At 41.1% G+C, this 27,246-nt stretch overlaps 1 protein-coding gene across 1 annotated transcript in view; it reads left to right on the forward strand.

The window, feature by feature from the left end:
* KDSR (3-ketodihydrosphingosine reductase) overlaps positions 1–25,979 on the forward strand; it is a 36,516-nt gene extending 10,537 nt beyond the window's left edge. Inside the window, exons 4-10 of the mRNA XM_081079112.1 lie at positions 507–572; positions 759–854; positions 7,646–7,837; positions 12,703–12,786; positions 15,523–15,606; positions 18,069–18,170; positions 21,625–25,979. Coding sequence (XP_080935238.1) covers positions 507–572; positions 759–854; positions 7,646–7,837; positions 12,703–12,786; positions 15,523–15,606; positions 18,069–18,170; positions 21,625–21,744 — 744 coding nt within the window. The 3' untranslated portion in view covers positions 21,745–25,979. The remainder of the gene's footprint in view (positions 1–506; positions 573–758; positions 855–7,645; positions 7,838–12,702; positions 12,787–15,522; positions 15,607–18,068; positions 18,171–21,624) is intronic.
* The last annotated feature ends 1,267 nt before the right edge of the window (positions 25,980–27,246 follow it).

Raw genomic sequence — 27,246 nt, forward strand, 5'->3', positions numbered from 1 at the left:
GTATAATTGAAAAATAAAGTATATATTTAAGGCATATGTAATGATTTAGTATACATTTACATTGTGAACTGATTACCACAGTCAAGTTGATTAACATATCCATCAGCTCACATAGTTACCATCTGTGTGTGTGTGGTGAGAACACTTAAGTTTACTCTCTTAGCACATTTCAAGTGTCCAATAGGACAGTATTAATAACGACAGTCACCGTGTTAATGTGTTGGATCCCCAGAACTTATGCATCTTATACCTGAGACTCTGTATCCTTTGACCAATATTTCTTTGGAGTTTGCCCAGAATAGTTTTCAATGACAACTGCTAAGAAAATTAAACCGTACTAATTCTGTTGTTAGCAGGTTTCAAATACTGCAATTGGTACATCCAAAATTGAACTCCTTATCTTTTGGAAAGAATTGCTTTTCATTAAAAAAAAAAAAAAAAAAAATTCTTTTAAAAGTAGTTTCAGACACCCGATAGCTTTGATCATTTTTCTCTCTTTCTAACAGGTAGTGCTTTGTATATCAGTCGACGTATCTCAAGACTATAGCCAAGTGGAGAACGTCATAAAACAAGTAAGAAGTTGGGCTAATTGGAATGGATTCACATGCCTTTCTCTTGGTTCTTACCATTTTGTTCTGTGGCTTGGAATGGGTAAATCTTCCTGATAGCTTTAATAGTTTGATATATTTTATTGGCTTTGATTTGCTACTAAGTTGGTTCTTCTCTTTCTTAATGCCTGCTCTGATAAAATTTTCTAGGCACAGGAGAAACTGGGCCCAGTGGACATGCTTGTAAACTGTGCCGGAATGTCAATTTCAGGAAAATTTGAAGATCTTGAAGTTAATACTTTTGAAGTAAGTAAAATTTTGTTGTTTTGCTCATTGAAGTAGCCCATACACTAAAAAGTAAAACAAGGCCATGGGTAAAGGCTTTACAAATGAAATTGATGAAATGAGTTCCAATTTAATAGGAGCTTTAGAAGACTAGAGGGAGGCTAGACAAGATTTTGATCTCAATGCCATGACCATCCAAACTTAAGGGTTTATGCAAATCTCAACCTCGGTATCCCCAGTTGTACAATGGGAACGAACCCTCCGATATGACCCAGATTACTGTGACACATCACTGAGGTCATACATTTTAGAAAGCTCTTGTAAACCTAGAGATGCTGGATTTTCATGTCAAGTATCAGTATTTTTAATAGTGAAAAATCAAAATGTTGAAGAGCAGAGTCTTTATGAGCTCTCGGGTCAAGAATACAAAGGTAATGCGTCATATTTATGATTATGCTTTTCAACAGGTTTACCATGGAATCTTAGTTATTTTAGCCCTAAAGACATACACATCTGATCTGAAATCTTTAAGTGCAAAACATTTTTTTTAGTTGGCATTGCATCAGCCATCTTTTTCTTAATGTTCTGTTGAGCCTTCATCATACGTAGTCATGGGTTGTGAATGCGTTACTCTGCAAAGTGCAATTGCATCCCCTTTTATAGGAAAGGAGACTGCTGGAGCAGCCGTTCAGGTATCTTGCTTCTGGTGGGCTGCGGGAAAGCACCGTAAAGGCTGAGTTAAGGTCACGTCAGGAGAGTCCGGATGGAGATATAAGCAGAGTAGTGCCCTACCTGGGACTGGAGTGTCTTAGGGGTCCTTTATCAGCTAGGTTTAAAGATAGCTGTCTGGACCTGGATACCTTTATCTGTGAGTAATCCAAGGCAGATTTTGAAGATTATTTCAACAGCTGTGTAAAGAGTCAGTTGGGGAAAATAGTTGTAGTGGTAACCTCCACATGAAGTGATGAGGTGAAGGACTTCTGGGGTGGCCAGCAACAGAGGAGGGTGTGTGAAAGGGTGTGTGTGAGAGAGACAGTGTGTGAAAAGTGGTGTGCAGGGAGATATATTTACATTGTGAGGTAATTATTACCGTGATCAAATTGATGAACACATCCATCACCTCGCACAGTTTGTGTGTGTGTGTGTGTGTGTGTGTGTGTGTGTGTGTGTGTGTGTGTGTGGTGAGAACACTGAAGATCTATTCTCTTAGCAAAAGACTCGCCTTGACTGAATGTGAAGGGGAAAGAGAGGACTAGGGTACAAGTAGTTACACGTTTATAATAATGTACAGATGTAAAATTGGGACCTTGGGAAGTGGGGCACGTCTGCTTGGGGACAGAGGGTATAGGGATTGCTTACATTTGTGTGTCTGATGGAAGTACAAAGAACATTGAGTGGATGTTTTGTGAGGGTATGTAATTGTGAGCAAGAATAGGAGAAATTAAGTGTATGAATGTACGTGGGTATCAATGACAAGGGGAAAATGTGAAGTAGGTGAGATGGAAGGCAGAGGTAAAATAGCTATAATATGAAGCCTGTTGAAATATTAAAAAATGTACAATTCTAGTCTTTTTAACAAACTCACTTTGCTCTCAACTTTCAGTCTCCCATTCACACTAATTCATTCCCTTCCTTCCTTCCCTCCTTCCTTTCTTCCTTCCCCCTCTCTTATATTTAAAAAAGAAAACACAATTTTTTTTCCACACCGCCACTATCTTCCCACACCTGTACCCACCCACATAACTATTTGTTGCTCTCTGTTACCCAGCAGCATGGTACAGTAGAAAAAATAGTGGACTTTGGCATCAGGCTAAACCAGTTTTAAATCTTAGCTCTAATTTCAAGTCCAGCCATTTGCTAGCTGTGTGATCTCAGGCAGATCATTCTTTTTCTTCTGGCCTCAGCTTTTCTTCCGACTTAGCTCCCATCTCTGTAAACTGGATATACAGTTCCCAGAGCTATGAGGATTAAATAACATAGCATATGCATAACACTTAGCACACGGTAGCTGTTAATAAATATTCACGTGTTTCTCCTTGTATTCATTCAATCCACAAATATTCGAGAAAGACTCCAATGAGTCAAGCATTGTTCTGGCCCCTGAGGATACCGTGGTGAGGAAGAGAATCAAGTCTTGGCCCTGGTGAGGTGGGACAGACCCCACAGGGGCAAGCAGAACAGCAGTGTGATTTCAGAGGACGCGCTCCGGGGAGAGGTAAACAGGAAAGGAGCCGAGGAGCTCCGTTAGGTGGTGTAGATGACCCAACCTCGGGATCTGAGACCTGAAGAATGGGGTCAAAGAGACCAGGGGAGAGATCTCAGGCAGAAGAGCCAATGTCTGCAAGGGCCCCAAGGTGGGAAGAGCTTGGCAAACCTACGGAAAGACTAGGAGGCTTGTGTGGCTGGAGCGCCCTGAGCGATGGTCGGGGTGGGGTAGGGGCCAGATCTGCTGTGGCCTTGAAGGTCCCTGTGAGCTGTTTGGAGTTTAGTTCTAAACCTCGCAAGAGTTTTAAGCTCGGCTAGATAGTACCGGGATCTGCATTTCGGTTTCCAAAGGATTTTTCTGCCTGCTGTGTCAGGGAGACTTTTAGGAGCTGTTGGGGTAGTCAAGGCAAGAAATGGGGATATTGGGAAGTGGATGGAGGTACAGTCATGGGTGACCACGGAGAGTGGGTGGCAGGAGAGGGGACAGAGAACAGCACAGGGGCTCAAGCAGCGGGTAGGGGATGTTGGAAGTGTTTTCCTTCTGAAAAGGAAGAACTGTTTACCCAAAACCTGGTGCCTCTATTCAAACGATGAGGCCTCATTCTAGGAATTGTTTATCATGGGCCTCACCCTCTGTGTCCGTAGGGAAAGAGCCCTCCGTCCCCTGGCTGCCCTGAATGGAGGTAACGGGAGCGTGACCATCCAAGGCCCCTCTGCCCTCTCCCTACTCGAGCTTGGTGACTTGGATTGCTCTAGTCAAGTCCAGGCTCAGGCTTATCAGTGAGCCCTGGTAGCACACACAATACCACATTTGATGCATTTTCTGAAGCTAAGAGTTCGTTTTTATTTAAAACAAATTGTATCTCAGTTACTTTTTTTGGGTTTCTTGTTTTCAGTTTTAATTTTATTGAAGTTCACATGCACGTAAAATGCTTATACACAGTGCTTTGCACATGTTGTCACAAATCATTGCCAGGGGAAGTAATCACACCCCACCCCCGCACAACTCCATGGGGAGAGGACTCCCAGAAACCTACACCTCGTGTCCTCTGGACTCTCACCTGGGTGCCTTTTGCCCTTGCTGACTTTGCTTTATATCCTTTTACTGCAGTCAGTCTTAGTCATGAGCACGGCTATATGCTGAGTCCTGGAAGGCCTGCTAGTGAGCCACACAGCGAGGGGCTCTTGGGGAGCTCCAACACACTTCTCTTCATTTTCCTTTTTAATGCCTTTCTTTATGGTTTCCTGGAGCTGTGTGGGTCGTTTTACCTACCTGTGGATATTAATGAGAGTTATTTTAAAACTTTGATTGGGGTGGCGTTGACTCCCTAGATCCACTTGGGAGAACTGACATTTTAACAAGGTTGTCTTCTAATCCATGAATATAGCTTATATCACCACTTACTTAGCGTTAATTTCTCTCCCCAAGGTTTTGTAGTTTTCAGTGTCTAGATCTTGCACATCGTTTTTCAGCGTTTCATATTTTTTGATACTAGTGTAAATGGTATTTTCTAAATTTCAGTTTCTGAGTGTCCATTGCTAACAGAGAAGTACAGTTGATTTTTGTATATTGATCTTTCAATCTTGCTAAACTCAATGATTAATTCTAGTGTTCACTAGATTTTCTGCGCCCAATGTCATGCCATTTGCAAGCATTTCACTTCTTCCGTTCCCATCTGAACACCATTATTGCACTGGCTGGAATGTCCAGCACAGTGTTGAGTGAGAGCAGACATCCTTGCTTTGTCCCTGATCTTAGGGAGGAAACATTCAGTCTTTGACCATTAAGTATGATGTTAGCTATAGTTTTTTTGTTTGTTTTTTTGTTTTTGTTTTTTGGTAGATGCTCTTTACCAAGTTGAGGAAGTTTCCTTCTATTCCTAGTTTGCGGAGAGTTTTTAAAAGAAATGGATGTTGAATTTTGTCAGATGCTTTTTCTGCATCTATTGGGATGATCATAGAGTTCTTTTTTAGTTTGTTAATATGGTGAATTACATTGATTTATTTTCAAATGTTCAACCTTGCACTCCTGGGATAAATCCTACTTGGTTATGATGTAGTATCATTTCTATGTTCTTGAGGGATATTTTTTTGTTTTCTTGTAACGTTTCCCTTTCTTTTAATGTTATTTTCTGGTTTTGGAATAAGGGTAGCTGGTCACATAGAATGAGCGGAGGAATATTCTTCAGTTTTCTGGAAGAGTTTGTGTGGAATTGAGAAAGCCTGAGGCTTTCTTTGTGGGAAGGTTTATGAATTCAATTCAATTTCTTTAATATGTGTATGGCTGGCTACATATATATCTTTTTGAGTGACCTTTGGTCTTGTGTCTTTCAAGGAATTTGTCCATTTTATCTAAGTCGTTGAATTTATTGGCACAAAGTTATGCATCATATTCCATTATTATCCTTTTAACAACCATAGAGTCTGTAGTGATGTCACCTCTCTCAATCTTGATGTTGAAAATTTGTGTCCTCTCTCTTTCCTGACCAGTATGACTAGAGGTTTATGAATTTTATTGATGTTCTCAGTAACCAGCTTTTGCTTTTATTGCTTTTTCTATTGTTTTTCAATTTCTATTTCGTTTATTTCCTCTCATTTTTATTTCCTTTCTTTCCCTGCTTTTGTTTTAATTTGCTGTTCTTTTTTTAGTTGCTTTAGGTGGAAGCTGAGGTCATTGATTTGAAGCCTTTTTGTTTTCTAACACAGTTATTGAAGTGCTGCAAATTTCCTCCTAAATGCTGTTTTAGCAGCATCCCACCAATTTTGATGTGATGTATTTTCACTTTCATTCAATTAAAAATATTTTATAATTTCCCATTTCATTTCTGTGTTGACCCTTGGGTTATTTAGAAGTTTTGAAATATTTGGGTGTTTTCCAGAAGTCTTTCTCTCATTGATTTCCAGTTTAATTCCATTGTAGCCAAGGAACATCCTTTGTATGACATGAATTTTTAAAAATTTATTGAGCATTTTCTTATGGCCCAGGATATAGTCTATCTTGTAGCCATTCCACGTGCATTTGAAAAGAATGTGTCTTCTGCCATTTTGGATGGAGTGTTCTATTAGTATCTATTAGGTCCCTTGAGCTCGTAACATTGTTCAAGTTTTCTATGTCCTTACTGATTTTTGTCTACTTTTTTTTATCAATTATTGAAAAAGAGGTATTGAAATCCCTGATTATAACTGTGGAGTTGCCCATCTGACTGTTTTTTAAACAGACTCTTAGTTGACACTCTTGTCTTTCAGCCCCATGCCCAGCCTTTTGCCCCAGAGGTACTTGAGCCTTTTGAGTGTTCTGTGGTACAATCCTGATTTTCAGTTTCTCTGTTCTTTGCTTAACATTCAGCCTTCTGCTAAGGTAGTTACCACTCGTCATTCTGTACTTCAACTTCCAAAATTTTACTGCTCTGATTTTCTTTGCCCTTGTGGGTTCTTGCCTTTAAAAAAAGACATCTTTTTACTGATATTTTAGTGGGATCGCTGAAGGGAGATGAAGTTAACACTTGAATTCAGTGTGCTATCTTTTTTCAAATACTTATTTAGAGCATTGTTATTATCAAAACAGAATGATATTAAAAGACAGTTTGGGAAAAAATGGAAATCCCAGCATTCTAACACAATCACTTACAATTATCTGTTATTTCTTTGGTTTTGCCCCTATACACATGTAATTTTATTTAATACTTGAAATAGTTATAGTCACAGCGTAAATACAGTTTACCCTCTGCTTTTTAAAAACTTACACAATAAATATCCCCCCCAACATTTCTAAAAATGATCTATCATTCTACTGAGTTAACATTTCATGATTGACCCAAAGTTCCCCAGTGAAGTATTTTTACGAGACTTTTAACATAAAAACATTTTAATGCACGTCTTACTTTTTCAAGTTATAATGTAAGGTTTTTAAGAGTTCCCAGGTGAGGGGAAAACACACTGTTTGTACCTGTGTAACATCTTACCCATCATGATATAAGAACCAACATTTATTGAGTACTTACTGTGGGTCAGGGGTACTTACTGTGGGCTAGCATCCAACTTGTGTTTCCTCTTTTAATCCTTGCAACAGCCCTATGAGATACTACTGTTATTAATCTGTTTTCAGCTACAGAAATAAGTAGAGTATCTGACTTTTCGTGTTCATCATCAAATAGGTTGTAAATGGTAGAGCAAAAGCTTCAAACCACAGTCCATGGTGTTAACCACTGTCCCAGTCTCTTTGGGGTCTTTCTTTAGCTTAGAACTAAAGGGCTGGAAATATTTGGAAGCTTGTTTCTAAAACTGTCTCGCAAAAAGTATCACCTGCAATATGCAGTGTACTTTTTACAAGGAGAGAACTAGTTTTGACCCATTTTCAGCAAACACGTAAGTGCTGCCATTGTGAGAATGCAAGGCTATACAGAAACAGACTTCAGAAAGTAGAAACAGAGCATCACAGCTCGTTGACAGGATCATTTAATCCTTCATTCATTTACCAAGTCCACTGAGCTCCCAGTCAGTTGGACTCCATTGAAGAATTCCAATCTGGAGAGCAGACCGAATTCCCGTGAACCCTGCCTTGTGGCTTTGACCTTGCTCACTCCTCATGGCCTCTTTGCTCCCTTCAGAGACTAATGAGCATCAACTATCTGGGCAGCGTGTACCCCAGCCGAGCCGTGATCACCACCATGAAGGAGCGCCGGGTGGGCAGGATCGTCTTTTTGTCCTCCCAGGCGGGACAGGTGGGACTGTTCGGTTTCACGGCCTACTCTTCATCCAAGTTTGCCATCAGGGGATTGGCTGAAGCTTTGCAGATGGAGGTAAACGTTGTATTTGGTTTTATATTTAGTCCTCAGCTCAGCGAATGTTCCTCTTTAGTTTGTAGCTTCTTTACACGTGTTATATTGAATTACAGATTGTAGATTTGACATTGTGACAGAGAATCAATTGGCTCAATGCCTGAACTTTGCAATGAAAAAGTTAACATTTTTCATTCCGTAAACGATTATAGTTATGACAGAAACAAAATGGTTATGAGGTTTTTTGCTTGCTTAATTTAATACACAAAGTACTAATATCTTCATTGTATCGTTGGTCAAATACTGTATGAGTATACGTGAGGTTAACTAGATATTTTATTCTGTAGAGATGTCTCCTTAACAAAGAGATCTGTCCTTTTTGACTGAATAATGAAATTACTATGTGTTTGAGGGAAGCGCTTAAGCTGTCTAGCTCTCAGCTTTTAGACCAATCATTTAACTTGGTCTCGGTTTCATTACCTATAAAATGAGAGGGTTCGACTGAAAAAATCATTTGACTCTCCTAATACTTATATTTTAATATCTTAAAGAAATATTGATGAAGGTGAATGATTTTTATTTTCACAGTTAATGGAACATTTTGTGAAAGAAGGGTGAGGTTAGGAATAGTCTCAAAGTGTTTGTCATGATGTCACAGCCTTACACCTCAGCTGTGTGAAGTAGAATTCTGTATTATTGTCACATGGGCATGCTTATTGAACATCACACATATCTACCCAAAGTCATGTCCTGAAAAGGGCAAGGTAAAATTTTACTATTGCCGTATATGCTGAAATATAACACTATATTATGATGTTAAATGCCCAGAAGAGAATCCATTGTGGTGAGCCCTCTTCTATAACTGTCTGTGATTTGAGAATCTCATTTAATGATTTAGATCAGGGGTCAACAAATTTTTTTTTTTCTTTTTGTAAAGGGCGAGATAGTAATATTTTGGCCTTTGAGGGCTAGGTGTTGTCTATCGCAACAATTGAAATCTCCTGTGATAGCAGGACAGCTGCCATGTGCAGTACATAAATGAACAGGTATGGCTGTGTTCCAATAAAACTTTATTTATAGAAACAGGTGAAGGGCCAGATTTGGCCCTCAGGCCATAGCTTGCTGACGCTTGATTTAGAACATCCTGAAAAGAGCCCTTGGTGGTATGTGACAGAGTGCCACACTGCCTGGACATTGGATGAGCTCTGCAGCACAGATGAGTTGGTCAGTGACAGAACCCTGATGTACCACTTCGGGACTGAGGGACTGTGCTGTTGTCATCTCCAAAGAACCACACCCAATTTCCTTTTCATCAGCTTGTTTAGTATTCTTAATCAATAATAGGTCATTATAATACATATTGTATGACTGAAATTTCAAATAAGAATACTGGGGTTCCTTTTGTAATGTTTACTTTGAAAAGTGCCTTTGTAAACAACTATTTTATTTTTAAAACAATTTTATGAAATAAATGAGGTAGACGATGGTATGCCACCTTATAGGTAAGAAAACTGAGTTTTCAGTAAGTTCATGGAGACTTGCTCAAAGCCACACGGTTACTTTGTGACAGAAATAGTAACAAAGCCCAGGCCTCCTCTGGCCTGGGCCTTTTCCTCTCTCTGCAGCAGACGCTGTATCTGTAACTCGTGTCAGAAGAAGCCTGATTCATCTGGTTACTTACCTCAGCCCTTCATGTGTCTTAGGAACGTAGCAGGTGAAGGAGTGTTTTGGAAATGACAAATCTGCTCATGAGGGCTTTTTGTCCCTAAGTCTTGTCTCGCAGAACTACTTCAGAATTCACTAATTTAGGGCAAAGTATATAATGTGGGCAGCCTGGTTTCGCTCTAGGTAGAACAGAGATGTTAATAAAAGAGAGACTAGAGTGAGTGGCTAGGACAGACAGAGAGCCTGCAGCCTCTTTGTGACAAGCGTGCTTCACACACTGCAAGTAGCTGGCCTGGACTTGCCAGTCTGCTTGACTTCTATCCGTATTTGAACTCCATTAAAAATGTACTCATGTAAACAAAAAATAAAGTAATATGTACCGTGAAAAATAATGGGTTTGGGGCCAAAGAAATTCAATCATCAAAACCTAATTTGTCCATAGCAGAACTCGCATCTAAACAATAGTTCTTTCCCTATAATCTTCCAGTGTTGTGGGGGTTTTTTGTTTTTTGTTTTTGTTTTTCAATGTTGTGTTTTTGGAAGCTAGATAATCCAGTCTGTGTGGTTGTGTTTTCTGTGAATGAAACAGAATTGCTCAAACTGTTGACAGTCCTTTCGGTTTAATACTAAAATCTTTCTGTCCACCCTAACCTTTGCCCCCCAACTAAAGTAGGACCCTAGAAATGTTTTGTGTACCATAAGTAATTTTGAAAACATGCTGTGCCATGTTGCTTTAAAAAAAAAAAAAATTCAGTCTTTTAGGTACAAACACATCATTTAAAGATTTTAAAAGTTAATCTTTTTGGAAAGCAGAGACCGAGTAACAGCACACTAGGCGTTGTCCTTTGTGCTTTTCTTGCCCCAGTCATGCTCACCTCCCTCTAACTTCGTTTCTTCCTACCATGTCCTGAAAGGAAGCTGAGGCTTAAATTCTGGACTTCAGATCAACAGCTCCCATGTCTTCGATTTGATAGAATTAGGAACGACGTATCTTAAGTGGGATTGCTTTGATAATACAGTTCTTGAGCAGGTGGGTTATCTTTCTGGTGGAGACTGAGTCTGGCAGAAGGGAGACAGTGTGAGGGGAATGGGCGGGGACAGAGAGTGGTGGATCAGCAGTGACAGGGAGAAGCAGACACTGGCCAGGCGAGCAGGGGGGTTATTAGTGAAGTCCTGGCTTATAAAGTATTAGAAAACGTGGCGCTCTCTGGGCGTCAGCATTGTCTCAGCAAGAACGAGTAAAGCCGAATGAGCCTCATTTCTTTTTCTGCTGGGATTATGGGATTAGTCAATTAAAGGAAAGTAGAGACGTAGTTTAATGTATTTCGATTTTAGCGAATTATTTGACCAAGAGTTTCAGGAGACCCTCAGCTCCCTGAGCGCAGGGGTTTTGTCTGTTTTGTTCACGTCCGTATGCTTCGTTCCTAGAACAATACTGACGCATGTAGTAAAGTCATTATTTGTTGGGTGAATGAAATGGTCAGCTTATTAGCTACTGGAGGTATCCACCCAGAGGTGGAAAGACTCACTCGGTTCCATTATTACAGAGTGGATACCACACTGGAAAGAGATTGGAATGGTTTCTTCCAACCCTGACAATCTGTGCCCACCCCAGGAGAAAGCTGTTCTGAAAAGCTGTCTTAACCATTTGGAAGCTCAGCCATAACCTTGAGTTTGAGAAACACCGCTTTGAAATGCTCTCTCACAGTGGCATGTGGACCCCCATCCTCACTGAGGGGACAGGACAGGCACAGAAATGACCGTATCCAAGCCATCCTCTCAGGCTCTTTAGGGGCTGCCTGGTCACCACTTACTGGCTTTTGTGGTGCTGTTTTTCTCTGATCTCTGCACAACAGAGACAGCTTTAAAAGTCACTCTGTCAGAAACAAGTGGAAGAGAACTTGCTTGCTCATCAGCCTCACGGCCTAGCCTGAATCCAGAGCTGTTCATGAGCATAGCAGGGCCTTGAAGCTACATGTCCCTTCTCTGCTGAGTGAACACGCTCATGCCCTCTATGCAATGGAGTTGAACCAACAAAAACATCACTCTGCACTTTCCAGGTTGGCAGGCTCCTCCCACAGGCTTCAGAACTGTGCTTCATGATGGAACTAGGAAAAGGGCTGCACGATAAGAAGGGACCCGGGGATACTCTCAGAGGCCATTGCCTTAGGAAGTCCCGTTGTCTTTTTTCAGCCTCCTTGAGACACATAGTGGCTGATCTTACTATTAGCTGCTGTCTGCCCACTTCCAAGTCATGGGGACTAAGCAGTGAGCCAACGGCAAACCAAAGGCATGGCAGAGATTCGGATGGCGTGAACCGTCACCCTCATCTGGGTGGAGCAGGGCTGCTGCAAAGAAGGCTGTGGGAAGGGTGTGTTCTGGCTGACTAGAAGGAGAATCTTCTAGAATCATTGGGTGTGTGTTTATGAGTGGGGAAGTTAAGTGTGAAGGCCCTGTGGTGAAGTAAACAAGCCAAAGAACCTGTTCTTTCACAGTGGGGTGGAGTTCCAAGTAGGGGAGGGAGCTGTGAAGAGAAGCCTGGCTGGTCTGACTTGGGGCTTCTGCCTTGGGGAGATTCCTGTTGGCACATTCTGTGGAGGAGGAAGTGACTCCTGAGCCCCTCTGGGCAGAGGCTGGCTGCATAGGGATCCCCTGAGCAAGCAAACTTCTCAAGGTGCATACAGTTCTAGACCAGGGTCTGGGTGGCACGAGAAGGGCACCAGGAAAGGGGTTTCAGTGGCCTCAACATATTTTGTGGATGAAATCAACCTAACAGGAGTTTCAGGAGCAGCCGTGAAGGAAAACAGATGTACAGTCTGATGGCGGAGGAGCAGACTTGAACCCAGTGCCTAAGGAGCATGCAGTGGGGGGGTGACCAAGTGGACTTCCTTCTAGCGCTGTCGCTTTCCTCATGGGCAGCGGGAGTGGAAGAAACGAAGAAGGGGATAGATGGCCATTCCTTAGGACCAGATGCCTTCTGGAGTAGAACTGCATTAAGATGAGCTTTTCTTCTTTATTTCTAAGTGGTCTATATGGAGATCAGTTTCCTGACTCAGATGGTGGTAGTTCTTTTTCCAGCGTCACCCGTTGGCCTTGCCACCTCTTGAGAAAATCAGGGTAGTATTTATTATGTATGCCTGGCAGCCAGTGCAGGCTGGTGAGGGAGGATGTGAAATTGTATCTTGTTTACTGAAGGGGCCAATGTTGTTTCTGAAATGCAGGTGAAGCCATATAACGTCTATGTCACAGTGGCCTACCCACCAGACACAGACACCCCTGGGTTTGCAGAAGAAAACAAAACAAAGGTAAGTATTCCTCTGTGCCACGTTTTGAGTCTTTAATATTGTAAACCCCTTTTCTGATTTTCAGCCCACAGGCATTTTCATCAGTCAGAAAATTGAGTTCCTTTCAATTTACGTGCTAGCTAGAGGCCTCTGAACTTTCATTTGAAATCTTGGAGAATGCAGCCATATTTTTCAAGGCCATGAGTTTTGCAGATAATCTTTGAAGCCTTATTCGGTTAATAAGGTATTTTTCTTTAAGAGGGAGAATACGGCTTATTTTTTAACTAATGAGATGATATTCTTTAAAAATAATGATCTCACCCCTGAACCTAAAGACCTGGTTGCCAATCCATTGTCTCCATGTGTAGGGCTAATGGGAGCCTCAGATTTAACATTTCAGAAACAGAACTTTTGATTCCCTCTTATTCCCTACATTATTTTCATCTCATTACCTGGCACCCACTGTTCACTCAGCTGCTCAGGCTGTAAACAATGAAGCCAGCCTTGATTCTCCCCCTCACACATGTCCAGTTGATTTGCAAATCCTCTTGGCTCCACCCTGAGAACATATTCCAAATATGACCTTTTTAAAAACAAAAACAAAATGAAAATTGCACATATCACTACCATCTTCATAGTCATAGCCAAATGATGTTTTTGCCTGAATTACCTTAGTAGCCTTCAAACTGGTGTGCCTGCTTCTGTTCTTACCCCCCTGGGGTCTGCCCTTCATAGTCACTAATGATCTGTTTAAAGCCTAAGTCAGGTCTTGTCACTTCCCTGTTTAAAACTCTCTTGTGCAAAAAAACAAAAAATAAAAAACAAATGAACAACAAATCCCCGAAGACCAAATACCTCTCGCGCAGCACAGTCCAACAGAATGTTCTAGAATGGTGGAAATGTTCTCTGTCTGTCCTTTGCAATATGGTAGTTACATTGTGGCTGTCAAGCACCTGGAGTCTGGCTAGTGGGACTGAGAAGGTGAATGTTTAATTTTATTTACTTTTAAGTAATTCAAAGTTAAAATTAAGTATTGCATTTTGTAGCAGCTATGTACATCTTGGAGAGTGCAGCTCTAGTGGCCCTCATCATGCCCTGGAATAGAACCCAAAGGCTTATAGGGTCCCACAGTGTCTGGACCTCAGCCACCTACCTACCCACAGCGTTTTCTCCTCTTGCCCTCAGCCGCACAGGAGCCCTGCCCATCAATTCCATGAGCTTGCCTGGCCTGTTGTCACCTGTGGGCTTCGCTCGTGCTGTCCTCTCTCTCTCTGGATGTCTGAATGGTTTACTCCCTTGTTTCTTTCCATCTCTGCGGATGTCACTTCCCTGACCCTCTGTATCTCAGATAGCACTCCCCTGGCTTTATGTTTTCTCCAAGGTGCTTAATCACCACTGGACGTTTACATTTACACAGCCACTGCCAGTCATCCCGAGCTGAATGCAAGCTTTTTGTTTGTTCAGAGGAAACTGCTCTTTGCCCTGATGCACTGTAGACCCTCGCTGAGCAAACAAATAAAGTGGAGAAGAAAGGGATCAATCAACTCACCACCTTGAACCCGCCTTGATTGTTTTTCTTGTCTTTTATAATAATGCTTATGTGAACCTCCACAGCATAAAAATTGGCACTTATGCTCTATAGACCGTATATTTGCAAAAAGATGTTTATGATTTAGAAGCTCTTTTCGTATTCATTTCTCTTTGGCTCTGTTTCCTTTAAAATTACTATTTAAAATAAGTAAATTTAAGCCACGTGTCTGTCTTAGAATAAGTGTGGTCTGCTAAGCAGATTTGCAACATTTGGTAAACAGTCTTTTTAGTTTGAAGCCAGAGCTCACAAAGCGTGGTGATTTCCCTGTGAAGATTTCATTTTGATGTTATGCTGCGTTTTTTTGTGCGCGTGTTTCTTTTCCCTCCAGTAAAATGTTGGGCAGACTTCCTGGGGTAAATCAAATTCTACCTTTGGTCTGTGAGCCCTTTAGGGGGCGCCATAGTGCTTTTAAATCTAATGTATATCTGGCCACATACACCAGCGTGGTAGTCTGGAAGAATGAATGGTAACACCTCATGAAGGCCTTTCTCTTCATTTTCAGGTTTATCAAGAAATATCTGACTTTTATGAAAGGCTGTGCTTTTCTATTTTAAGAAGATATATTCTGGTTTCATTTTTTTTAATTCTTTCAAGCCTGCATGGTAAATAAAATTTAGTTTCATGCAGTTTAAGGCTTTAGTTATGAAATTTCTAACTTAAACTCCCTTTTAAATAATTTTTGAGCCCACGTGTCACCATTCATTCTCTGTCCAGGTGTCATTCCTCCGCTTGGCCTGGAAGTATATATAGTGAGAACAGAAATGCTACTCATAAGAGCAGACTTGCTCAGGGCACGCAGCCTAGGCTCTGCGTAAACACTATGGGTCAGGTGTATGGCCAGCAGCGAGGATTCAAGGCAGGGGTGTTGCTGGTCTTGTACCAGTGATGTGTTCTCATTGTAGCTTCAATGGTCCTCACGGGAGCCAGGACCACACATTCTACAGAGAGTGGCCACAGCCTCCTGGTCTGGCTTCAGTTATTGCGCTGAATTTTACACAGTAACCAGGTAGAAATTGGTTTAGAACCCAGATGGACCTAATTCCAAAACTAAGAATCTACTTGTAGGTAGAAAACTGGAATTATTTAGAAATCGGGGGAGGGGAGGACTGTCAGAATTATTGACTTTTTAATTTCGTGGTATTAATATGTCCGTTTTTCCACTTCAGCCTTTGGAAACCCGTCTTATTTCAGAGACCACATCTATTTGCACACCAGAGCAAGTAGCCAAACAGATTGTTAAAGATGCCATAGTAAGTCAAATCCTTGATTTGTTTGTTCATAACTGTAGTTCTGTATTTATGAAAAGATATTTGTCCCAGGACTTACTTCAAAACACAAATTACTGCATCTTTTTGGCCAGAGAGAGTCGTCATGTCTAATACTGGACTCCATTTTTCTTCCCTTACACACATGATCAGTTCCATGTTAACTACGCTCCTGGAAAGTGATTATATGGCTTCCCCATAGGAGCAGGTTGATCTGTAAGGGTGTCTGGGAACTTTGGTTCTTTCAAAAGAAAACGAGATTTTCCTATGGAATGTCAACAGCATGTTCTACGAATACTGCGTGTGACTTGTTGACCTCTTCCTTCTTTTCCACAATACTTTGAGTTTTAGATTATTGTAGGTACCTTCTTGCCCGAGTCATTGGTTAAGGATTTTCCTTTCACCTTCCTGCTTCCTGGTATCATTTTCCCAAACGTTCACTAATAAAAAAGTGCAACCAGCCCCCTGGGCCACCATCCCATCCACCTCACCAGTGTGATTCTGGGCTACTGAGTTTATATGGAGTTAGAAAGGGTATCATTAGAAAGCATGTGCTGTTTTGTAGAACAACACACGTGCCACCAACTTCTGAGAACCTTCCTGTTAACCCACATGCAGAGAAATAGCCATCTGTGAGGGATAGCTGTAAACTGTAGGCCCACACCGAATTTAGGAAATTTGGGGACCACTGGAATGAGAAGTGTCACCATGCTGTGCAAGGGGACGTATGGGGAGAACAGGAGAAATATCGAACTTATCAAAATCCATACAGAACATTGGAAGAACTTTGCTCTGTTGTGTTCAAAGGCATAGACCGATGGCACCCGTGGATGGAGCCAACTTTGTTTTTCCTGCTTATCTGATGTCAGAGCAAACACGCTCAGTGTTTTTAATGATCTAAAATAGCTCTTGGTATTTTTGGCAGGACTCATTCAGTCTGGTGGTGGTCAAACTTCTTCATGTCTTGACCATTTTGCACTCTAAACGGTTGGCCACCCCAGAGAACTGTTGTGTACATGGGTTATATTTGCCATATTAGACATTGAAACTGTATAATTGTAAAAACATGTATTAATTCATTTAAAATAATAATAAGCCCATTATATTTTAATGCAACATTTTTACAACCATAATTATTTCTCATAACAAACCTCTAGTGAGAAGAGGGGTGTTGTTTTACATTCCCCCAATCTCTTCGATGCCTGTGTTCCTGGAAGACAGCTGGGTGTTCATAGTTGCTTCTGCATTTGATCTGTTGTCATATGTTGTTTTGAATGAAAGATATAAAGAAAATCTGGCCATACAGAGATATGTGGTTAGTAAAGGGAGGCATATTTTACAGGCTTTTTGGATCATGGTGGACGTTCTTTTTTACTATTAAACCCACACTGGATGAATAGTAGTTTCTTCAAGTTTAATTGCAGTGTGGAATTGGAAAGCTACATTAATGAACTTTTTGTTCTCTGTTACATTAAAATCCCTTGGTCTTTGCACTTTGAACGTTTTGTACTCATTCATGATTTTGTAACTATGCATTAGTCACTGGGAAAATATGGGTTCACGGAGTTACCCAAAAATTTACATTCATTAATATCATTGCTGGTCTCATAAAAGTCTTTACATATTGGGAAGCTGACAGTCTCATAGAAAACTCAGATTTTCACACTGAGCACAAAAGCTGCCAACTTTCCTTAAGTGACAGGCCCATTTCATTCATTTTCCACAAAATATCTTACAAATGCCCAAGTCTGAATAACCATGGTTTGTCTGTTCATAGTTCTTTCGCATAAAAACGGTGTTCTGTGAAAAAAACCGGCAAATATCATGACTTAAGCCATTGTTAGGAGAGCTTATCTCCAGGGCAGGCAACTCCCTTGGGTACAGTGCACAGCCGAAAATAACGCTGGGTGCGGACTTCTCTTTAGTCACACAGAATAGTAAGGAGACATGTCCTCAGGGGTTGCTATTTATTAAAACAATTTACTGCCAATGTATCAAGAGCACGTTTAAGCAAAACTGACATTTTAAAATTTTACAAGATTTTAAAAAGTTTGTGTTTTCTTTGTGTATCTATTTATTACTGCAAATGTGTGTGTGTGGCAGTGGAGACGTGGTACTATGCAATTTGTGCTAATGAGCCCATCAGTGCAAATGTCACTCAGTGAAAAAGGCAATTAATGTCTTTGTATGAAAGGCAATCATTTGTCATCATGGACCCCTCTCGTGGACATCCAGGGTCCGTGGGCTAACCCACATTTTGAGAACCGTCCATCTAGCTATTTAGCCCACCTGCCAAGGCCGTGTTCGTTTCTGAGCTGCAATATGTGCTTTGTTCCCATCTTATCCCACCTACAGTGAACAGACACCCTTCCCTGTTTGAGTTGATTCCTTTCCATGTTATTATTAATACCATTGCCTCTTTTTTCTTTTCTCTTCCTTCCATTTAGCAAGGAAATTTTAACAGTTCCATTGGCTCAGATGGGTACATGCTCTCGTCCCTGACCTGCGGAATGGCTCCAGTCACTTCCATTACTGAAGGGCTCCAGCAGGTAAGCTCTCTGTAGGCCATCAGACAGATGGACAGACAGACAGACAGACAGCGCCTCTTATTAAACTTCAGTAAGAAAGAGCTAAAGGAAGATGTAGTAACTTGATCTGAGCATGTAAAGCATATTCCCTTCCTCTACCAGGGATAAGTAAATGGGAAATAGGTTAAAGATGTAACTTGAGGAATTTAGACCGGCAAGAAGTCGGTGCTGGGCACTGCAGATGCAGAGGTAAAACGCCATCTCTGCTGCTGGTGTGTTACTCTGGGTTCTCTTCTGTCTGGAGTGGTTTACGGGTGGGCTTGCCTGACAGTACTGGACTCACCTTTTCGAGGTGAGTCAGGCCATAGACAGCTAAGCTTAGGGAGATACAAGTCAAAGATGCAACATAATGCCCACCCTCACTGGGGATGAAGTTATAGTCCATCCAGGACATACCCAGTTCACTGCTCCTTGATGTCCCAGGTGCTGAGATTGCTGCTGGAGAATCAGATGGAAGTCAATTCCAGGGGACCTATAGTCTGGTGGGAGAGACTGATAAACACGGTGATACTAGGCAAAGCCATGGGTGACGGAGGTAGAAGGAAGGCACGGAGAGGGTGGAGAAGCTGCCTGAGCAGGGTCTGCCTGCGGCGATGGGCAGTTACATTAGGTGCAGCAGACCATGTCTACACTAAATGTCCCAGTGACTTAGCTGTTGGTTTTCCTCACTCTTCTTTTCTCACACTGTAAGGTAGTTGCGGTGGTGTGGTAGGCAGGCACTCTGTTAGATGTAAGCTCTGAGAATGAGCCAGGCTTCTCATGGCTTAGGACACTGTGCCCCTCACAGCCTGTGCCTGGCGCATAGTAGGAACTTGAGGAGAATGCCTGAGGAACGAACATGGGAATTCTGCACGTTCTCCGCGGGCCTTGTCCATCCTCCCACTTCTGTACGAGTGATGTCAAATCTAAAACTTCAGCCCATAACTATTGCGTGAACTTTAGTTCTGTATACATTTCTTTTCCCTGGACTGTGATGGCACACCTCCAATTCAACACGTCCAATATAAAACTTTGTGTTTCCTGCCTCCCACCCCCCTCACCGATTCTGTGGTATTTGTCTCCAGGGTCGGTGCTCATATTCACTTAGGAGCCCAACCAGAAACCAGGGTGTCACACTGAGTCCCCTCCTTCTGCCCCTCCCATCAGAGAGCAGCTCCCTCTCTCCTGTCCCTCTCGTCCGAGGTCCATTCACGGTCTCCAGCTCTGCTGCTGCTCCCACGGTACAGGCTCACTTACTGCCCTGGGCTCCTGGCCCAAGTCTCATACTCTGCCAGCCGGAGGTTGTAAACTGGCAGCCCACAGGCCCATAAAGCACTTGTTTGGTCCATCTGCTCTGAGCATGCGTGTTGAATAAAGTAGTTTTAAAATTAGATATTACATAAAAATTTCCAATTTCTGACTTTTCTTGGAAAATCAGAAGGCCCAGCAGCACGGGGTGTAACCAGCTGGGACGTTGGCAGTTGCTGGCGTCACACAGGACGCGGTCCCCAGCCTCTCTGGTGTTGCAGCACCTTGCCCCAGGCCCTGGGTGCATTCGAGTCTTCCAGCGCCTTTCTCACGGTGGTTTACCAGAACTTCAGCTCTACCTTGCACAACAACCTTCAGTGGTTCCCTGGTACCATCCGCATGAGGCTTTCCTGGGATCCATCGCATGGCACAGCCCTCTGACCTCCGACCCCTCTTACCTCTCTTCTTTGTTCCCCTGGCCCTCCTCTTCTCTCTGCAACTTTATGTCCCTCCATCCCCAGCTTTCCTTCCTCTAAACAACTTCCAGTCTTCCAGCAGGTCTCACCTTAAATTTTGCTTTCTTCCAGAAAACTCTGCTATATTGTAATTGTTTTTTCTTGAGGGTTTTTTTTTCTTTTAGGTTTTTGTTTGTTTGTTTGTTTATAATAGACTTTATTTTTTAGAACAGGTGTAGGTTTATAGAAAAATTTGAGGGGAAACTACAAAATGCCCATATAGCTCCCCCTATTATTAGTATCTTGCAGTTAGTGAGGTACATTGTTACAGTTAATGAGCCAGGGTTGATACATTACTATTAACGGGTTTATATGAGGGCTCACTGTTGGTGTTATACACCCATCCTATGAGATCCCACAAACGTACAGGGACACAATCCTCCATTACAGTGTCACACAGGATAGTTTTCAGCCCTAAAATTCACCTGTGCTCCACTTATCCATTTCTTCCTTCCTCCTGATCTTTTTACTGTCTCCATAAGTTTGCCTTTTTCCAGCTTCCCTTTGCTTTTTACATTTTTCAAAGTAATCCTTGTCACAAAGAGGTCGCAAGGCTTGTTAGGAAAAGCAGCGGTCCCTCCCTGCTTGGTCCCCCGTTGGAGATACTCATTTTTATGGCTATCTAAATGCTGTTCACAGCTGAGCTACGTAATATATACATAATTAATTTTCCTTTCTCATACAACCTTTTGTTTTCCCTGAAACTGTTACGGGTCTTTTTTTATGTATTATTTCTGTGCATTATTAAGAATGACTGTCTTCATCTCCTCTCAGAAATATCAGATACTCTATCAGTTTCACCTTCTGGAAGGAATTCCTCCTGGAACCTTCTGACCTGCCCGTCAGGACTGGCTGCCCCTATGTCTACGCATAGCTGACCCCTGGCCTCCCCCTTCATGGTCATCCTGGGGAACCCCTCTGCCTCCTTTTTGTATTGGGTCCCTGCTTCCTGTATCACGTGACATTGCCTTTCTTTGTTCACCCCCACGCGTTGGCTCTTCTAGTAGCTTTCTGAAAAAGGTGCACAGGAGGCAAATGTTTTTGAGACCTCGCGTATTTGAAAACATTTCTTTTTGTAGTTTTCCGCCTTTCAAGAATTCCACTTAAAAGTGCTGCTAGTGAGACTCTTTTAGTGGAAAAGTGAAACTTAATGGATATGGTTATTTGCTGTCTTAACCTTGAAACAGTCATTGTCTTTCTCTGATTATGTCTTTCCAGCTAGGGAATAAGCTCACCGAAGGCAAAACTGTGTCTTTTTACCACAGTCTTCTGCGCATCTAGCATTGGGTCTGACTTTTGTGACTAGAACACAAATCTTAAACCAAAATGCCTTGATGGTAGTTTGGATGTTTGAGATGCTGGGCTGGATTTCCCCTAGCTATTAGAACCCTAAGGCTAGGAATACCTCTTATCCTCTGTTTAATTTGAATTCATTCATTGGACAAACATTTTGTTGTTACCTGTCTGGCAGGCCCTGGGTTTTTTGCAGAGCAGACAGCTTCTGTCCTCAGTGTTTTACTGACCCTAACAACGTTTTCTTTATACTTACCCTTGGAGCAGATTAGAAGATGTGGCTCAGAAACTATTGATTAGAGACATATCCTAAAATCCCTTGAAATGAGCTATTGTATTATACCGGTGGATGAGCTCACAGGTCTGTCTTTATCTTGCAGGTGGTCACCATGGGCCTTTTCCGCATGCTGTCTCTGTTTTACCTGAGAAGTTTTGACACCATAATTCGTCGCTGCATGGTAGAAAGAACAAAATATGAAATTACAGACAAAACTGCCTGAGCCTTGGAAAAAAGTGTTTCTAAATAACGCGAGCAGCGTGTTGCTAAATGGGACCCAGTTTTTGGCCTACAGACACTTATGTATTGCTTTTGAATATGTGAGATTGGACCAGTGCTCTCCGGCAACCTGGCTGCAAAGCGCGGGGTAGAGATTCAACTCCAGACAATATTATTAATACTATGCAAATATGGACTAGGACACCATTTGATTCTCTGAGGTGGTGACATTGTGGGAACTGGTAGCTTGTGAGCAGGGTGAAGAACAGGATGCCAGAGTGATCATTTACATTTTTCCCCAGTTATTATTTTTGTCCCCATAGAGATCAAGTCCAAAAAGGGACTTCATGACACCTAAGAAGATGTGAGGACTTTTTAAACCTCCCATGAAAGGCAGTATGGGTTTCTGGGCCTTTTTTTTCCTTTCTTTCTTTCTTTTTAACTGGATGTGTTTTATTCAAGAGATGAGTTTTACACAATGCTGGTGAGTCTGAGTACACGGTAATGTCCCTGACTCACTGTGGGGCTGCGAGTTTCTCTCGCTCACGTTTTCTCTCGCTCTTTGATCCCATAAAACCACAAGGGGGATGGGAGAGGGCAATGCAGAGATGCAATGAAAGGGGTGGAGATAGACCTTTTCCGGTAGGAAAAATAATGCTTTTTGGTCTTCTTTAGATTTAGGTGCTTTAGGGCACCTTCATTTTTTACTCCTAAAATGTTTTCTGAAGAGAAATAAAATCTTAGAAGCTTAAACATTTACAATTCTTTACTAGCCACAATGACTTGAAGTGCCATCCCATTATAGTTTATTCTCATTCTCCTCATCTCTTCCTTTCCCAGTTTGCGTTTCCTGCTATAATAATTTTTGTTTAAAAAGGGGGGTGGAACCCGTTACAATTTTTTGACTTCACTTTTTCAATTCATTCATGAGTTAATCAAAACAAAGAAAACAAACTGTGACCTTCTCGTTGCATATACGTAGCTTTTCAGAAAGGCTGGCGACACCATATTTAAATTTCACTCATTAAGAAAAAAAAGTTGGATGACAAGGCCAATTTTGAAGATCCTTGTTTCTGAAATGAAATGATCACCCTGTTCTTTCTATGACTCTCCCACTGACCCCGAGAACGTTCTCTCTGAACCACACGTTAAGGAAGCACAGGCAGAGCACAGGTCTAGAAATCTGCCAGCCCCGTGAATGGCGTTTCCAGATCACAGGTTCCGTTGTTCATTTAGTGGATTTCCACAGCAAGTGCCTCTGATGAGTGTTAGCCAACATGACCTGGTTTAGTCTGTCGTTGTGTGTGCTTCTTGACTGAGGGACAGTCACCTTCATTGGAACGCTATCCCCTCCTCCTCGCATACTCAGTATGCATGGACAATAGCACATTTCAGTTCACTCTGGTGAGAAAAGACCACTGCTCTGGACGGAGAAACTTTTTTTTTTTTTTTTTTAATTGGGGAATATTGGGAAACTGTTTCTCCAGGGCTCATGACGTCCAAGTCGTCCTTCAACCTAGTTGTGGAGGGCGCAGCTCAGCCCCAAGTCCAGTTGCCGTCCTCAATCTTTAGCTGCAGGGGGCGCAGCCCACCAGCCCATGCAGCAATTGAACCAGCAGCCCTTTTGTTCAGAGCTCACGCTTTAACCAACTGAGCCATCCAGCCCCCCAGGAGAAACTTTTTTATTGTTTAAAAAAAAAATAACGACAAAAGATTAAAGACCTAAAAGTCATAGCAAACCTTTTTTAGTAGCTCTTGAGTTTTTGAACCGCTTGACTTGAAAATGACTTAACTTTTAAAACGTAAGATGTTTAACGGCTTTAATCCATGGGGTCTTTTATTTACACACTGTCAAAGACAGGAGAACTTATTATTTAATGTATGAGTTGCTTGAGATGGCTTCATGTGGGTGGTGGCTGCCCTAACGGTCTCATGAATCTTTTCAGTCTTAGATAGCCATCATCGGCAAACTCTGGCGTCCTGTTGGACAGCCTCTAACATAAAGTATGGACTGTGTTTTCCTAATCGCAGAAAATGGTTACATTCGTATCTGGATGGTTTTCAATTTCATTCCTTTCTCATAAATGTTCTTTGACTCTTGGCACCTTCTATTGCTGGTCCATTGGAAATTTAGTCCAAGATGATGTCTCATTTAATAAAATTAACTATTTAACAATAGTTATTTCAATATTTGCTTCTCAAGGTATCCTTCCAGATAGTACTGTCACTCGGGTCATCTAAACCTTTAGACACATTTAAGAGTCTGTGGTGGGAGACAGTCTCCCCAGCCCAACCGAAGCCCAGGCGTGAGAGCAGTTTGTGGAAATCACAGTGTCAGAATGGGCTAGTCAGAGACGTCAAAGGCCTACAGTCCCTTATCCAAAAAGCTTTGAAAGCAAAGGTATCATTTTTTTTGTTTGTGTTTTCTTTCTAAATTTGGTGCCATAATTCATTTGATGGCAAAACCTGACTTGTACCGACATGAGATTAGTATAGTTTTTATTTATGCCACTTTGTGAGCTGAGCTGTTCAAAAATGTTGCTTGAAGCACTGCCAATGGGTTTGATAATGGGTATTGACCCAGATTCTGTGGAAATGTTTTGTAATAGCCAGCATATGCCCCATATTACCTGTTCAAAATCCAAAGAATTGTGAATTCTGAAACATCTGGCCTGAAGGGTTTTGGATAAAGGGATTGTAGACATTTAAGCAACATCATAAAAAGCTGACTTCCTCCAAAACATGAAACTACTAGAAGGCAAATTCTATTTTTTATCATTTTGGCTCAATTCTTGTACAGCTTTCTTTACACATTCCTCCCCCCTACCCCCTGAAAGAAAAAAAAAGCTGAGTCAGGTTGTTAGGGAAACTATTGGCTTTTTTTGTTTGTTTTTTAAAGGGTCACATTGATTCAACGTTTTCTATTATACCTAAAAGTGGGTAAGCCTTACCTGTGGCAGGAGTTTAATTACCGTTCTGTTGAAATGTTGCTTCTCTGACCAAGAACAGCTTATTATGGGAGTTTCAGTTTTGAACTGCCTGCCTCTGGTAGGTTTGGTTGTACTGTTTTATAATAGTGTACTTGTTAGTATATTTATTTAAAAATGTTGATTGTCATTCAGCCGTGGAAATTACAGAATATGTTCAAGGACCCTCCATAATTGAAAAGGTGTAAAAAGCATCCTCATTTCTTTTTACAAAAACAAAGTCAAGGGAATTGTTCTTTTCTATATTTTTTAAAATTTAATTTTCATAGCTGAAAAGAGAAAAAAATTAAAAATGCTGTTAATGATGGCTTCTTTACATTAAAACTCATGTTTTTAGTTATAAACCATATATTGTTGATTCTTAGAAGTGAAACTTCGAAAGACTTTCCAATGTTTAGATGACAAAAGCATTTTGATAATAGTTGGTTTGATTCAGAGAATTGTAGTATGTCTTTGTCTTTCTAGAAGAAGGCAAAACCATAATAATTTTTTTACTGAATTATATCATCAACAGATTTAATTTTATTACGTCATGTTCTAATTTAAACTTGTCTTACTCACTTGTGGACACTTAGACATTTATCCTTTTTAACTTAAGATGCTTTGTAACTTTCTTATTTCTTCTAATTCTTAGTCACTCAGCTTTAAAAAGTACCTACTGACCATAATCTTCATATTCTGGACTAAGTCTTGTTTAGTTCGGGACAGTGATGGCAGATGTGATATTTTGAAGAGGAGATAATAGTTATTTTCTTTTACACTCGCTTGATGTGACAACTCTAAAGACATTTTTAAACTGATGAGAGTACACACAGCTATTTTGATATCTATGAGAACTTGTGTTTGCTACTTTAGAAGCTTTTGTGGCAGAATTGTAACCTGATTTTCATATCTTCTATTTCTGAATCACAACAAAAAATAAATGGGGAATGAGCTTTACAGATTTGAAAACTCATTTTTCTAGAAATTTGTGTTTCTAAAAGAGGCACTTAAGCAAAAACACAAATCTCTTCCATCATATTTCCTAACCTTGCATCTTAAACATTTGCCAGTGCTTGATTTCTATCACTTTTTAGGAAGTAATATTTTTAGAGTAAGTACTTGGTATAATGAGCTCTTGTTTCAAATATGTTCTGTGTTTGTGTGGCTCTGATGTGGGGTATATGAATAAAAAAGAGTAAGAAACATGAGATTTTGTAAAATGTTTTAAGTAATTATGTTTCATATACAAATAAATTGATTTCCATACTGTAAACCTTTGTATTCTAACTATGAAATACCTCCTACACTCTGAAAGGCATAAAAGACTGATAGGTAAAAGAACATGCTTTAATATTTCTCAGCCCTTAAATAGAAAAATTTGGGTCACGTTGAGAAGAGACTCCTTGAAAATCTTGGTTTGCAAACTTTCTCTAAATTTGAGCAACTTATATGCATAAATGGCATATGATATCACTTCTATAATTTTTATGTTTAGACCTTTAAAAAGAAAAAAACATACTTCCTAACTTCTATTCTACTTCTGATTTTATACTCTGCGTTTTCTCTCATTCAAATTATATTTATTGAGTGCCTATGATGAGCGTGGTGTCCAGGAACCAGGGCTGTCACTGCATAAATAACTTGTCCCTCCCTCCTGGCAATTGCATTTCTTGTTTCTTTCCCTCCCCGCTCCTTCATCCCTCTGAAGGCTTTTACAAGTCTTCCTGGAGAAAGATGGACCACTCCCCATTCCTTTCTTTGGCTTGGGGCCTCTGAATTTTATGCCACAAATATTTGAATGCCAGGCACTATTCTAGGCAAGGAATGCTCAAAGGAAAAAATATGGACCCTGCCCTCAAATAGTTTATAGTCTAGAGAAAAAAATATGCTAGAAATGAACACTGGATCTGTCAATACCTATGACGAAGATATAAGTAACTAATGTTGAAAACATAACCAGTGCTAGTCACTTGTGAGTGCTTTATGTTTAACTGATTTAAATCGTACCCTAATCCCCTAAGACAGTAGTCCCTTATTCACATGGGATACCTTCCAGTGGAGGCCTGAAACACGGATAGTACCAACCCTATAGATAACTTTTTTCCTATATGTACATATCTCTGATCAAGTTTAAGTTATAAATTAGGCACAGTAAGAAAATAACAATAACTAATGATAAAATAGAACAATTATAACACCAATATACTGTTACAAAAGTTACATGAAGTGGCATTAAGGAAAATTAGGGTTACTTGCATGCAAACACTGCCATACTAGGGCCTCTAACCTGTGTCGTAAGGTTAGACTACTACTAAGTACTAATGAGTGGGCAGCATCTACAGTGTGGACAAGGGATGATTCACATCCCAGGTGGGACAGGGTGGGACAACAAGAAAACGTATGAATTGCTTACTTCTGGAATTTTCCTTTTAATATTTTCGAACTCGGTTGACTGGGTAGCAGAAACCAATCAGTGAAACCAAGGGGGCGGGGGGCTGCTGTACTACCATTTATATGCCTGTGTTATAATGAGGGTA

This window comes from Rhinolophus hipposideros (assembly GCF_964194185.1).
Source record: "Rhinolophus hipposideros genome assembly, chromosome: 17".
NCBI lineage: Eukaryota > Metazoa > Chordata > Mammalia > Chiroptera > Rhinolophidae > Rhinolophus > Rhinolophus hipposideros.